Here is a 16,013-nt window from a genome sequence, read left to right as displayed (position 1 = left end):
CCCTGGTACAATACGGGGGCCAGTACTAGAAGTACTGGGGCCCTCTGCCTGCTGGTTCCCAAATATTAGGCCCTTTATGACTTCCTCTTGAAAGTGCATAAATGTCCCCCTCTGGCTGGTAGAACGGAATAGCACGTAAGCGTTATACAGTGCCATCTGGATGATATACACGGCCAGCTTCTTGTACCAGATTTTTGTTTTCCGCAGGGCACTGTACGGCTTCAGTACCTGATCTGAAAGATCCACTCCGCCCATGTACCTATTGTAATCCAGGATACAATTAGGTTTTGAGGTGTGGGTACTGGTACCTCGTACAGGTGGTACTGTCTCCGTGAATTGTTGTCAGTATAAGGACATCCCTCTTGTCCTTATATTTGACCAACAACATATTTTCGGTGCATATTCCCCTGCTTTCACCCCTTCTCATTACTTGGGCAATGTGCGTTTTTGGGAGGCCTCTTTGGTTCTTGCGCACAGTACCGCAAGCTGCTGTACCTCTTGAACCAAGGGCCTTAAACAGGGGGATGCTGGTGTAAAAGTTATCCACATAGAGGTGATAACCTTTATCCAGGAAGGGGTGCACTAAATCCCAGACAATTTTTCCACTAACACCTACGAGGGAGGAAGGGCATTCTGGCGGTTAAATTCTTGAATCCTTCCCTTCATATACCCTAAACCTGTGGGTGTACCCTGAGGTGCTTTCACACAGCTTATACATTTTTATGCCATACCTTGCCCTCTTACTGGGAAGGTACTGGCGGAATTTAACCCTTCCTTTAAAATGTATAAGGGACTCGTCTATGCAAATGAATTTATCTGGGATGTACATCTCTTCAAATTTGGCACTGAAATGATCAATGACCGGCCTGACTTTGAATAGCCGGTCAAAGGTGGGATCATCTCTGGGTGGGCACTGTGCATTATCGTTGTAATGCAAAAATTTAAGGATCGTCTCAAATCGAGCCCGGGGCATGGCCATACGGTAAAGTGGGGTGCTGTACAGAACATCTGTACTCCAATATTGCCTAATTTCTGGCTTTTTTACTATGCCCATATGAAACACCAGACCCCAAAACGTCATCATCTCTACTGCATCTACAGGGGTCCACCTAGCAAATGATGACGTGGGGTTTTGAGCAATAAACTGCTGGGCATATAAATTAGTTTGGTCCACCATTAAATTTATAAAATCATCAGAGAAAAATAATTTGAAAAAGTCAATTTCTCTGAGACCTGTGGAATCAAATTGGATTCCTGGCATGGCCAAAAACTCAGGAACCTGGGGCTCAAAATTGTCTGGTGGTGGGGTCCATACGAGATCAATTATTGGGGGGGGGTCTCAGCTGCTCTACGGGGGCGTCTTTGAGGGGGTCCCTCATCACCAGAGAAGGAAGAGGAGCTTAAGACGAATCCTTCAAATTCCCCGCTTGCATCACTGGCTGTGTCAGAGTCAGAGGCAAGCATGGCATATGCCTCCTCCGCTGAATACATTCTTCTGGATGACTGGGATGACATTTGGGATGACATTTGGGATGCCATTTTTATTTTTGTGTTACTGGTAGTGAAATGTTTCAACACGTGTATAGTGTAGGGGGGGGTACAAACTTTATTTCAACCCGGGGGGTATGTAGTGTGTAGTGTGTATGTAGTGCAGAAAAAAAAAATACTTTATACAAAAAAAAAAAATTGAAGGGGTTAAAAAAAATAAAAATTGAAGGGGTTAAAAAAAAAAAATTGAAGGGGTTAAAAAAAAAAAAAAAAAGGTCCTGCGCCAAAAATTGAGCACAGATGTTGGTCAGTAACGTCCGTCACTGAACAGCGCTCAAAGGCAACAGGAATTTGATCAAAAAAAAAAAAAAAATAGATCAACCCTGTGCCGAAAAAGCTGATCAGTTATGTACGTCACTGATCAGCGCACAGTGGCCACAGGACACCCACAAAATCACAGTGTGTGTAAAAAAAAAAATTAAAAAAAGACCCCACAGCACCCACAAAAAAAAAAGGTGATCAGTGATGCAACACTGATTACCAGTGAGGGGCAGCAGGTGCACAACCTTTGGTGCAACTGACAGTGCAACTGGCAGCAACTGACAGGTATATATAAAAAAAAAACCTCTGCACCCCCAAAAAGTTGCTGATCACCTCAGATATAGTGATCAGCACAAAAGGCGGGGGCAGCAGACACAAAATTTAGCACTCTCTATCACTCTCTGTCACTATCTCTCTCTATCTCTCTATCTCTCACTATCTATCACTCTGACACTGCAGCAGCAGCACTGACAGTTATATATATGAAAAATAACCCCTGCACCCCCAAAAAGTTGCTGGGGGTGCACAAAAGGGGGGCAGCAGACACAAAATATAGCAGTCTCTATCACTCTCTGTCACTATCTCTCTCTATCTCTCTATCTCTCACTATCTATCACTCTATGACACTGCAGCAGCAGCACTGACAGGTAAATATATATATATAAAAAAAACCTGCGCCCCCAAAAAGTTGCTGATCAGTTAATTTATACTGATCAGCACAAAAGGGGGGGCAGCAGTCAGTTATATAAAAAATATATAGCACAATCTGTCACTATCTCTCTATCTCTCTCTCTCTATCTCTCTCTATCTCTCTATCTATAACTCTATTACACTGCAGCAGCACAAAATATAGCACTCTCTGTCACTAGGCCTCTCTATCTCTCTCTCTCTATCTCTCTATCTAATAACTCGCAGCAGCACAACACAGCACAGGATGTCACAAGAAGAAGCAAGATCCAGGCAGTGATCAGGTAAGTATTTAGCAAGGTTCTGGTCAGTATATGGCTGCAGCTGGGCACGGTGACCGCACTGCACGCAATTCCAGACCGGAATGGCGTCTGCAGTGCAGTCACCGTTAGTTTAAACCCCCCTCCATGGCTGTGATTGGTCCGTCGGTCCGACGAACCAATCACGGCCTTTGGGGGCGGGCGGGGTGAGGTGGGGTGACACCAGTGTCACCCTTACACCCCGCAGTGATTGGTGCTGTACTTTACAGCACCAATCACCTCCGATCCCGTGTCACCGGCGAACGTTATTCGCCGGTGACACAGAAAACGCTGTGAATGGCTGTTCACACTGAACAGCCAATCACAGCGATCGCCGACGGGGGGGCGGCATCGCAGCCCCCCCTGGGCATGCAGGGACATGTCTGCTGTCAGGGACAGCAGACATCGTCCCTCTGTCACTGCGTCTCTAGACGCAGTGACAGTTTGAAGTCATGACGTACATTTACGCCATGTGTCGGGAAGTACTTCCCGACCATGACGTAAATGTACGTCAAATGTCGGGAAGGGGTTAATAACAAGAATAAAAAGATATTAAAACAGAGTGTAATATGATACATGCTAGGTGATTATTCTAAAAACCATTTGAGTTCAAACTCAATGTTAAACCCATTTGGAACCAAAGTGTCTAGTGCAAATATCCAACGCATCTCACTTTGGGCCAAGCGTTTTTCCATATTTCTGTCTCTCCAATTACCCTTTATAGTCTGAATCCCTAAGAATCTTTTTAAACATTTTTCCTTACTGTCATGTTTTGTTTTAAAGTGCTCTGACACTGAGTGACTGCTGAGGCCTTTTCTTATGTTATAGATGTGCTCAGCTAGTCTCACTTTCAGACTTCTTGATGTTTTACCAACATAAATGTATCCACAATTACATTCAAGAAAGTCTTTTACTGTATAGTTTTTTTCCTTTAATTTTAAATTCTGTGCTTTTTCTTTCAATTTCAGGTTTTGTTGTTGTTTTGCACATAAGGCATTCTCCACATCTGTGGAAGCCAAATTCCTAGTGCTAGGTATTTTCTCTTGTAGAGCACTTTTGACTAGTTTGTTCTTCAGGGAATTGGCCCTTCTATAAATGAAGGAAGGTTTTGAAGGTATAATTTTTCCTATAACGGGGTCATCTCTTAAAATATTCCAATTTTTGTGTGTGGCATATTCTAATTTTTTATGATGACTCCCGTATTGGCTTATATAAGACCACTCATGCCTCTTACTGTCATTTACAGTTTTTTCTCTCTCTGTAAGTAAATGATCTCTTTCTACTTTCTCCAACTCTATAATGGCGTTATTTAAGTCATATTCTTTATATCCCTTTTGTTGGAAACAACCTTTCATATTTTCCAGTTCTTCTTTCAAGATGGCTGGATCAGCACAGTTCCTTTTTAATCTCTTGAACTGGCCCAGAGGAATATTATTCAACCATCTCTTATGATGTTCACTTTGGACATCTATGTATGAATTTGAGTCTGTGGGTTTTTTGTATGTTCTTGTGCATATCTCGTTTTCTTTTATATATATCACAAGACCTAAAAAATTGACTTCAACTTGACTAATATTAAAAGTTAAATTAATATTAAAATCATTTTTATTTATAGTTTCACAGAACATATTCAGACTCGTATCATTTCCTGGTAAATAAAACAGGGGTAAGGATATATTCAAGCGCTGTCTGTATGTGTTCTCTTCACTTCTCCCGTCCTCGTGAGTCGATATGCGGAAAAAGAAAAAAGAACACAATGTGTGGGACTGTATTTTTACTTTAAAACATACAAGGGAAATGGAAGTAGAACGTACCACACTCACAAAGGGAGTGTGTATTTCAAATACGTAAAGGTATCTTTTTTTCAACGATAGTATAGCCTTCACCAAGTCCACCCTGGTGTCCAATGGAAATAGATTGGGCGTACGTTTTCACTCACAAGATAAAGATGTTATAATACATATAAAGGTTTCTTTTCAAGGCAAGCGTACCAATAACTCACAATTGGCAGGAATTTGCAAAGCACATCTGGGTTTCTACACGAAGTTTAAAAAGGAGGGTTGTGCAGATCCAGAAAGCGAGCCAACGCGTTTCGATTTAGAATCTTTTTCAAGGCTTCTTGAAGCCTTGAAAAAGATTCTAAATCGAAACGCGTTGGATGGCTTTCTGGATCTGCACAACCCCCCTTTTTAAACTTCGGACCATTCTATGCTGGACATTGAAACAAAGGTACCGGGTGTTCACTCACCGACATCTCTAAGCTTATCTGGAGAGTTTTTTGGTGTATATTTAGTTTGAGTCTCAATCAACATCCATCACCCACCTTTGGATTTTTTACAGTGTACCTATGGTCTAAGTGTATTTTAATAATTTTTTGGCATTATAAATAAATTTTTTCAAGCTAAAGAAACCCAGATGTGCTTTGCAAATTCCTGCCAATTGTGAGTTATTGGTACGCTTGCCTTGAAAAGAAACCTTTATATGTATTAGAACATCTTTATCTTGTGAGTGAAAACGTACGCCCAATCTATTTCCATTGGACACCAGGGTGGACTTGGTGAAGGCTATACTATCGTTGAAAAAAAGATACCTTTACGTATTTGAAATACACACTCCCTTTGTGAGTGTGGTACGTTCTACTTCCATTTCCCTTGTATGTTTTAAAGTAAAAATACAGTCCCACACATTGTGTTCTTTTTTCTTTTTCCGCATATCGACTCACGAGGACGGGAGAAGTGAAGAGAACACATACAGACAGCGCTTGAATATATCCTTACCCCTGTTTTATTTACCATTGTTTTACTTGTTTTGGTTGAACAAGTTCTAGGTTATATTGAGCTGCTTTTCTGTTTCCTTTGCGCCTTGGAAACCTCCAGTATTTCATATTACATATTCGTATCATTTCCTCCCCAGATAAAAAAGATGTCATCTATGAACCGCCACCAGCACACCAGGCTCGCCCCGCATGTCCTATGTTCATCGATGGTGATCATCTCCCAATAGGACATGAACAGATTTGCATAGCTCAGGGCGAACCTGGTACCCATGGCGGTTCCTCTGATTTGGAGATAAAAGGTCCCATTAAAATAGAAATAATTATTGGTTAAAATAAATTTTATTCCCTCCAATAAAAATTCTTTAAGACCAACAGAATATTCACTTTTTTCTAAAAAACATCTAATGGCCTGGAGGCCTTTGTCATTTTCTATGATGGTATATAAAGTGCTCACATCCGCAGTGGCTAAAAAGTTTGAAGATTCCCATTTACATAATTTAAGTTTGCGAAGGACATCTCCAGTATCCTTCAGGTGTGATATGGTTTTATTCACCAAGGGTTGTAAATAAAAATATATCATTGCTGATAGGTTGGAGGTGAGGCTATTAGTTCCAGTAATGATGGGCCTTCCAGGCGGGTTAGTAAGGTGCTTGTGCATTTTTGGGAGAATGTATATTGTTGGAGTGGAAGGAGATTCTAGATTTAAATACTCCATTTCTGTTTGTGTTATTGCTCCATTATCCATTTCCTTTTTTGATAACTCCTGTAGGGCTTTGGTCATATTAATTAGAGGATCACTTCTTAGTTTTTTGTATGTAGTGTGATCCTCTAACTGCCTATTTATTTCGGCAATATATTTTTCTTTACTAAGGAGAACCACCCCCCCACCCCCCCGCGCCTTTATCGGCGGGTTTTATAACAAGATCTGGGTCTTTTTGGAGTGATTCGATTGCAAGTTCTTCCTTTCTAGTAATATTTTTCTTTTTACTAGTAGTGATTTTCTTTATTTCTTTTGTGACAATTGAGTTAAAACTTTCTATCTGATTGCCTTTCACATGTTTCGGATAGAACTTGGATCTTCTTTTGAATTTTATATTTATATCCCCTGTATTTTGTGGTTCTATCTCTTCTCCCTTTTTAGCTTCGAAAAAAAAATTTACTGTCATTTTTCTAATAAATTTCTGTAAATCTACGTAGAGTTCAAAAGGGATCACCTGTGATGTGGGCGCGAATTTTAACCCTTTTTGAAGCACCTTATTTTCAGTTTCTGTGAGTTTATGTTCACTTAAATTGAAAAAATTTTCAATTTCTCTTGGATTATGTGCATTGTCTTTTTGTACAGTTAAACTTTTTATCGGATTTCTTCTTTTTTGTGCACCCCCTCTTTTCCCTCTGTGGATTTTTTTGTGTGTCAAGGGGGATATTCTGCATGAGTTCCCTACTTTGGTCTTTGTGGTGTCCTGTATTTTTGTTCTAAAAAAAGATCTGTCAACATTAATGGACTTTCTTAAGGGGTCAAATTTATTTCTTAATGGTAAAGGATTTCTACTTTCCCATCTGTTTTGACTTTCCTCCACATTATGTGGATTTCTATTTCGCCATTCTGGTTGGCGCTGGTATACATAATCATTCCTGTTGTTATGTAGATAGGTTTTTTGTGGAGGGTACGGTCTATTATTTCTCTGATTATAATCTTGTTTATTTTTATTATATCTCCTTTTATGAAATTTAGGTTGTTCCCAATTATTTTCCTTCTTTGGAATTTTTTTGACTGTTTATTCCTGGGGTTTGGGGTGGGTGTATTTACCACTAATATTGGCTCCTCCTTCTCTTGGTTCTCAATGGATGGATGGGGAGTCTCTTTTTTTTTTTTTTTTTTTTTTTATTCTTAATATTCTAGACTCCTTTTCTAGTTTAGAAATAATCAGTTTTTCTTTTTCCTTGACATCTTCTAATTCCATCACAGGTTCAAAAAGTTTTCTAAGATTCTCTATTTCTAGATTAATCGCTACTGCTTCTGATCCTCTTTCTCGAATAATGAGATCGATCAGACTGTGGGAGCATTTCTTTAAAATGGTATCCCATTCATTCTTAAAGGTTTCCTTTGCCGTCCCAAATGATGGGAGGAAATGATACGAGTCTGAATATGTTCTGTGAAACTATAAATAAAAATGATTTTAATATTAATTTAACTTTTTAATATTAGTCAAGTTGAAGTCAATTTTTTAGATCTTGTGATATATATAAAAGAAAACGAGATATGCACAAGAACATACAAAAAACCCACAGACTCGAATTCATACATAGATGTCCAAAGTGAACATCATAAGAGATGGTTGAATAATATTCCTCTGGGCCAGTTCAAGAGATTAAAAAGGAACTGTGCTGATCCAGCCATCTTGAAAGAAGAACTGGAAAATATGAAAGGTTGTTTCCAACAAAAGGGATATAAAGAATATGACTTAAATAACGCCATTATAGAGTTGGAGAAAGTAGAAAGAGATCATTTACTTAGAGAGAGAAAAAACTGTAAATGACAGTAAGAGGCATGAGTGGTCTTATATAAGCCAATAAGGGAGTCATCATAAAAAATTAGAATATGCAATACACAAAAATTGGAATATTTTAAGAGATCACCCCGTTATAGGCAAATTAAACCTCCACAACCTTCCTTCATTTATAGGAGAGCAAATTCCCTGAAGAACAAACTAGTCAAAAGTGCTCTACAAGAGAAAATACCCAGCACTAGGAATTTGGCTTCCACAGATGTGGAGAATGCCTTATGTGCAAAACAACAACAAAACCTGAAATTGAAAGAAAAAGCACAGAATTTAAAATTAAAGGAAAAAACTATAAAATAAAAGACTTCATAACATGTAACACGCGAAATGTGATTTTCTTTCTTGAATGTAATTGTGGATACATTTATGTTGGTAAAACATCAAGAAGTCTGAAAGTGAGACTAGCTGAGCACATCTATAACATAAGAAAAGGCCTCAGCAGTCACTCAGTGTCAGAGCACTTTAAAACAAAACATGGCAGTAAGGAAAAATGTATAAAAAAAGATTCTTAGGGATTCAGACTATAAAGGGTAATTGGAAAGACAGAAATATGGAAAAACGCTTGGCCCAAAGTGAGATGCGTTGGATATTTGCACTAGACACTTTGGTTCCAAATGGGTTTAACATTGAGTTTGAACTCAAATGGTTTTTAGAATAATCATTTATCATATTACACTCTGTTTTAATATCCTTTTATTCTTGTTATTAATGCAATTTTTATTTCTCTTTTATATTTTTATATAAGAGCTAATGGACATGGGAAAAAGGATGTCACATATAGGGATGGACATAGCCTGAACATAAAGTAGGGCTTAGTTTTTAGATGTGACATCCTATATGTTAGGTTCTCTACATGAAAATATGAAAATTTGCTGTGAAAAATGAAGACAATCCATATGTGCCCTTTTCAAAGATGGCGGACCGTGCTTCATATGCCAGATATAAAAGAATGAGTGAAAAATATCATAAGGCGTATAGGCACAGAAATAAGCATCCATCTTGAAGGCTTACCGTGCTGAAACAAAGGGTGAATCACGGGGAATTAAACAACCAAGTCTGGCCGGTGTCCTATTGTGGAAATAAAAACACTGGAACGCATGAGAATAGACGCACCGGAACGCAAACGTCACGTCCGGTGTGCAGTACCCGGAAACACCGCGTCCGAATACAGATACCATTGGACGAGGAAGACTTAAACGGAGACACATCTAAAAACATAATTTCCGTCCTCACGCTGAATGCGGAAGTGCCGCACACGTGAAGGAGATGGAACCTAATTGTAAGGGCTTAAAAGCCAGACGCTTCAGAGTATTGGCATCCACGTCTGAAGAAGGAGTTACCTCCGAAACATGTCACGCTGGATGCCAATACACTGACGGGAGACTATCCAACTGGGATCGTTATTGATTAAGCCTGTGCGGTGGTGCAGACCCGTTGCTTCCCCGGGACTTACCATCAATTTACAAGCACCAAGCCCACCGCACCCACCACAAACGGTGAGATCAATAAATTTGTCATCCACCCCCGTCGCCATATATGGTACCGAAACTGTTATTTTATCTCATTTCATATGAACTGTATTTTGTGGTATTTATTGTTATACCTTATTCGTATGAATTTTTGATGCAACTGCACTTTTAAAATTGTGTATACCGCAGTGGTTCCCAAACTGTGTGCCGTGGCTCCCTGGGGTGCCTCGGGACACATGCAGGGGTGCCCTGGGTTGGTAGTCCAGGACCAACTCAAACTATTAATGGTTAATTATTTATAAGCAAAAGCAATGCTGGTGGCTGCCATTAATAAAATGTGTACAAACAGAAGCAAATCCTGTCCTTTACCACATACCTGACCCAAAGAATCACATATAAACCCAATCTAATAAATTTATTTTTGGCCTAGGGGTGCCGTGAAAAATTTTTGATACTCTAGGGTGCCGTGATTCAAAAAAGATTGGGAACCCCTGGTATACCGTATATGTACAATAAAATTCTTCTGGTTAATTAACTATCCCTTCAAGGGTCCAGATTATTTATATCAGCTGTGCTGCTCCTGCGCCATCTCTGTGGACCTATACAAACTTCTTGGTACACAGAGTATACAGCCTCACCTGGTGCCAGGGGTACAGAGTATACAGCATCACCCGGTGCACGGGGTACACAGAGTATACAGCATCACCCGGTGCACGGGGTACACAGAGTATACAGCCTCACCCGGTGCCCACAGAGTATACAGCCTCACCCGGTGCCCGGGGTACACAGAGAATACTGCATCACCCGGTGCCCGGGGTACACAGTATACAGCATTACCCGTGCCCGCTGTACACAGAGTATACAGCATCACCCGGTGCCTGGGGTACACAGAGTATACAGCATCACCAGGTGCCTGGGGTACACAGAGTATACAGCATCACCCGGTGCCCGGGGTACACAGAGTATACAGCATTACCCGGTGCCCAGGGTACACAGAGTATACAGCATCACCCGGTGCCAGGGTACACAGAGTATACAGCATTACCCGGTGCACAGGGTACACAGAGTATAAAGCATCACCGGTGCCCAGGGTACACAGAGTATACAGCATCACCCGGTGCACGGGGTACACAGAGTATACAGCATCACCCGGTGCCCAGGGTACACAAAGTATACAGCATCACCCGGTGCCCAGGGTACACAGAGTATATAGCATCATCTGGTGCCCAGGTTACACAGAGTATACAGCATCACCCGGTGCCCAGGGTACACAGAGTATACAGCATCATCCGGTGCCCAGGGTACACAGAGTATACAGCATCACCCGGTGCCCGGGGTACACAGAGTATACAGCATCACCCGGTGCATGGGGTACACAGAGTATACAGCATCACCCGGTGCCCGGGGTACACAGAGTATACAGCATCACCCGGTGCCCAGGGTACACAGAGTATACAGCATCATCCGGTGCCCAGGGTACACAGAGTATACAGCATCACCCGGTGCCCAGGGTACACAGAGTATACAGCATCATCTGGTGCCCAGGGTACACAGAGTATACAGCATCATCTGGTGCCCAGGGTACACATCATCACCTGGTGCCCGGGGTACACAGAGTATACAGCATCATCCGGTGCTCAGGAAACAGTGAGTATACAGCATCACCCAGTGCGGGTGTGACAATGTGTAATAGGCATTACGGGGTGTGGCATAATGTTTATTGGGCATAACAGGGTGTGGCATTATGTGTAATGAGCATTACAGGGTGTGGCATAATGTGTAATGGGCATTACGGGGTGTGGCATATTGGGCATTACAGGGTGTGGCATAATGGGCATTACAGGGTGTGGCATAATGTGTAATGGGCATTACAGGGTGTGGCATAATGTGTAATGAGCATTACGGGGTTTGGCGTAATGGGCATTACAGGGTGTGGCATAATGTGTAATGGGCATTACAGGGTGTGGCATATTGTGTAATGGGCATTACGGGGTGTGGCATATTGTGTAATGGGCATTACTGTGTGTGGTATAGGGGCATTACTATTACAAACAAACATACCCTTGTTCCCGGCACCATGTCACCTAGCTACACCTTTGACAGGATGATATATCAGTGCAATACATAATTAGACCGATATATCGGCCACGTCACTCAGCGTGAACCCGCAATCACGCACTCTCATGGGTCAGTTAGTCGGGCATGCCCCACACTACATGGGATGAACTTGGGAGTGATGGTACGCATTGGCAATGCAGTGGGTAATGAAATAGTGCACATTGTGCAGGGAGCGTGGTTACATCGCTGGGTACACGCGTCATGCTAGCGTGTACCGCAGATACGAGTGTCCCCCCCCCCCGGGGTATATACAGACCCTTCCCTACAGCTGCCCCCCACAGTGCACATTGTGCAGGGAGCATGGTTACATCGCTGGGTGCACACGTCGTGCTAGCGTATACCGCAGATACGAGTGCCCCCCACAGGGTATATACAGACCCTTCCCCACAGCTGCCCCCCACAGTGCAGCCTGCTTTAACTCTGAGATTAGGGGGTCACTCACCCACCTGTACTCCCGCTCCCCCTGAACATGAATCACGTTCTGTGCTATATTTGGACAGGAATCTTTCTTTAGTTTCCATGACGACAAGGGAATAAAAAGAGACAGAGGGAATGAGCTGTGAGACTGTGCGAGACTGTTATACCGTGTGGTATAGGCCAGCAGTGAGAGATGTGTGTGATGCTATACTGTGCGACATAGATGTGTGTGACCAGTACTATTTTTCTGGAAAAATAGGTCCAGGAACTCCAGGTCTGAGGGGGGAACAATTAAATAAATAAAAAACATATATAATAGAGAAAGGGAGGGAGGGAGAGAGAGATAGATGTATATATTGTATTTAGAAACAAAGACACTCACAGGTGGCTTTAAAATAAAACTTATCTTATGAAAAGTAGATTTTTAGTTCCTGATGATGTCATATTTAATTAGAGGTTCAGGAACTGAGTTCCTGCTTGTTCCTGCTGAAAAATAGCACTGTGTGTGACGATATACTGTGCGAGACAGATGTCTGTGTGTGTGAGTCTGCTATACTGTGCAAGACAGATGTCTGTGTGTGTGTGAGTCTGCTTTACTGTGTAAGACAGATGTGTGTGTGTGTCACCGCCATACTGTGCGAGACAGACGTGTGTGACCACTATACTGTGCGAGTCAGACGTGTGTGACCACTATACTGTGCGAGACAGACGTGTGTGACCACTATACTGTGCGGGACAGACGTGTGTGTGTGACCGCTATACTGTGCGAGACAGACGTGTGTGACCACTATACTGTGCGAGACAGACGTGTGTGACCACTATACTGTGCGAGTCAGACGTGTGTGACCACTATACTGTGCGAGTCAGACGTGTGTGACCACTATACTGTGCGAGTCAGACGTGTGTGACCACTATACTGTGCGAGTCAGACGTGTGTGACCACTATACTGTGCGAGTCAGACGTGTGTGACCACTATACTGTGCGAGACAGACGTGTGTGACCACTATACTGTGCAAGTCAGACGTGTGTGACCACTATACTGTGCGAGACAGACGTGTGTGACCACTATACTGTGCGAGACAGACATGTGTGACCACTATACTGTGCGAGACAGACATGTGTGTGTGTGACCGCTATACTGTGCGAGACAGACGTGTGTGACCACTTTACTGTGCGAGACAGACGTGTGTGACCACTATACTGTGCGAGACAGACGTGTGTGACCACTATACTGTGCGAGACAGGCGTGTGTGACCACTATACTGTGCGAGACAGACGTGTGTGACCACTATACTGTGCGAGACAGACATGTGTGACCACTATACTGTGCGAGACAGACATGTGTGACCACTATACTGTGCGAGACAGACATGTGTGACCACTATACTGTGCGAGACAGACATGTGTGACCACTATACTGTGCGAGACAGACATGTGTGACCACTATACTGTGCGAGACAGACGTGTGTGACCACTATACTGTGCAAGTCAGACGTGTGTGACCACTATACTGTGCGAGACAGACGTGTGTGACCACTATACTGTGCGAGACAGACGTGTGTGACCACTATACTGTGCGAGACAGACGTGTGTGACCACTATACTGTGCGAGACAGACGTGTGTGACCACTTTACTGTGCGAGACAGACGTGTGTGACCACTATACTGTGCAAGACAGACGTGTGTGTGACCACTATACTGATACTGTGCAAGACAGACGTGTGTGTGACCACTATACTGTGCAAGACAGACGTGTGTGTGACCACTTTACTGTGCAAGACAGACGTGTGTGTGACCACTTTACTGTGCAAGACAGACGTGTGTGTGACCACTTTACTGTGCAAGTCAGACGTGTGTGACCACTATACTGTGCAAGACAGACGTGTGTGTGACCACTTTACTGTGCAAGACAGACGTGTGTGCGACCACTATACTGTGCAAGACAGATGTGTGTGCGACCACTATACTGTGCAAGACAGACGTGTGTGTGTGACCACTATACTGTGCAAGACAGACGTGTGTGTGACCACTATACTGTGCGAGACAGACGTGTGTGACCACTATACTGTGCGAGACAGACGTGTGTGACCACTATACTGTGCGAGACAGACGTGTGTGTGTGACCACTATACTGTGCAAGACAGACGTGTGTGTGTGCGACCACTTTACTGTGCAAGACAGATGTGTGTGCGACCACTATACTGTGCAAGACAGACGTGTGTGTGTGACCACTATACTGTGCGAGACAGACGTGTGTGACCACTATACTGTGCGAGACAGACGTGTGTGACCACTATACTGTGCGAGACAGACGTGTGTGACCACTTTACTGTGCGAGACAGACGTGTGTGACCACTATACTGTGCAAGACAGACGTGTGTGTGACCACTATACTGATACTGTGCAAGACAGACGTGTGTGTGACCACTATACTGTGCAAGACAGACGTGTGTGTGACCACTTTACTGTGCAAGACAGACGTGTGTGTGACCACTTTACTGTGCAAGACAGACGTGTGTGTGACCACTTTACTGTGCAAGTCAGACGTGTGTGACCACTATACTGTGCAAGACAGACGTGTGTGTGACCACTTTACTGTGCAAGACAGACGTGTGTGCGACCACTATACTGTGCAAGACAGATGTGTGTGCGACCACTATACTGTGCAAGACAGACGTGTGTGTGTGACCACTATACTGTGCAAGACAGACGTGTGTGTGACCACTATACTGTGCGAGACAGACGTGTGTGACCACTATACTGTGCGAGACAGACGTGTGTGACCACTATACTGTGCGAGACAGACGTGTGTGTGTGACCACTATACTGTGCAAGACAGACGTGTGTGTGTGTGACCACTTTACTGTGCAAGACAGAGATGTGTGGGTGACTTCTATACTGTGGGATATGGGAGCATGTCAATGACATCACCATCTGTGTGCAGAGCCCCATGAAACAGTGCAGAGCATGTCAGTGACATCACCATCTGTGTGCAGAGCCCCCGCATAGCAGTGCAGAGCATGTCAGTGACATCACCATCTGTGTGCAGAGCCCCAATGTAGCAGTGCAGAGCATGTCAGTGACATCACCATCTGTGTGCAGAGCAGGTCAGTGACATCACCATCTGTGTGCAGAGCCCCATGTAGCAGTGCAGAGCATGTCAGTGACATCACCATCTGTGTGCAGAACCCCTGCGTAGCAGTGCAGAGCATATCAGTGACATCACCATCTGTGTGCAGAACCCCTGCGTAGCAGTGCAGAGCATGTCAGTGACATCACCATATGTGTGCAGAACCCCTGCGTAGCAGCGCAGAGCATGTCAGTGACATCACCGTCTGTGTGCAGAGCCCCAATGTAGCAGCGCAGAGCAGGTCAGTAACATCACCGTCTGTATGCAGAGTCCCAATGTAGCACTGCAGAGCATGTCAATGACATCACCACCACTGTGCAGAGCCCCAATGTAGCAGTGCAGAGCATATCAGTGACATCACCATCTGTGTGCAGAGCCCCAATGTAGCAGAGCATGTCAGTGACATCACCATCTGTGTGCAGAGCCCCCGCATAGCAGTGCAGAGCATGTCAGTGACATCACCATCTGTGTGCAGAGCCCCAATGTAGCAGCGCAGAGTATGTCAGTGACATCACCATCTGTGTGCAAAACCCCATGTAGCAGCGCAGAGCATGTCAGGGACATCACCATCTGTGTGCAGAGCCCCAATGTAGCAGCGCAGAGCATGACAGTGACATCACCATCTGTGTGCAGAGCCCCATGTAGCAGTGCAGAGCATGTCAGTGACATCACCATCTGTGTGCACTGCAGAGCATGTCAGTGACATCACCATCTGTGTGCAGAGCCCCATGTAGCAGTGCAGAGCA

General features: G+C 43.6%; 1 protein-coding gene across 2 annotated transcripts in view; it reads right to left on the bottom strand.

Annotated features, from left to right (window-relative positions):
* GNG8 (G protein subunit gamma 8) overlaps positions 1 to 12,358 on the bottom strand; it is a 37,995-nt gene extending 25,637 nt beyond the window's left edge. The window contains exon 1 of one of the 2 annotated variants that reach the window (XM_083160399.1): positions 12,162 to 12,358. In XM_083160399.1, the coding sequence (XP_083016525.1) occupies positions 12,162 to 12,190 (29 nt within the window). In that variant the 5' untranslated portion in view covers positions 12,191 to 12,358. The remainder of the gene's footprint in view (positions 1 to 12,161) is intronic. The other variant, XM_083160400.1, reaches the window with a different exon arrangement.
* Between the last annotated feature and the right edge of the window lie 3,655 nt (positions 12,359 to 16,013).

Source organism: Crinia signifera, chromosome 9 (assembly GCF_055691185.1).
Source record: "Crinia signifera chromosome 9, ASM5569118v1, whole genome shotgun sequence".
NCBI lineage: Eukaryota > Metazoa > Chordata > Amphibia > Anura > Myobatrachidae > Crinia > Crinia signifera.
Note: the sequence above shows the minus strand (reverse complement) of the source record. Positions and strands in the feature narration are given on the sequence as shown.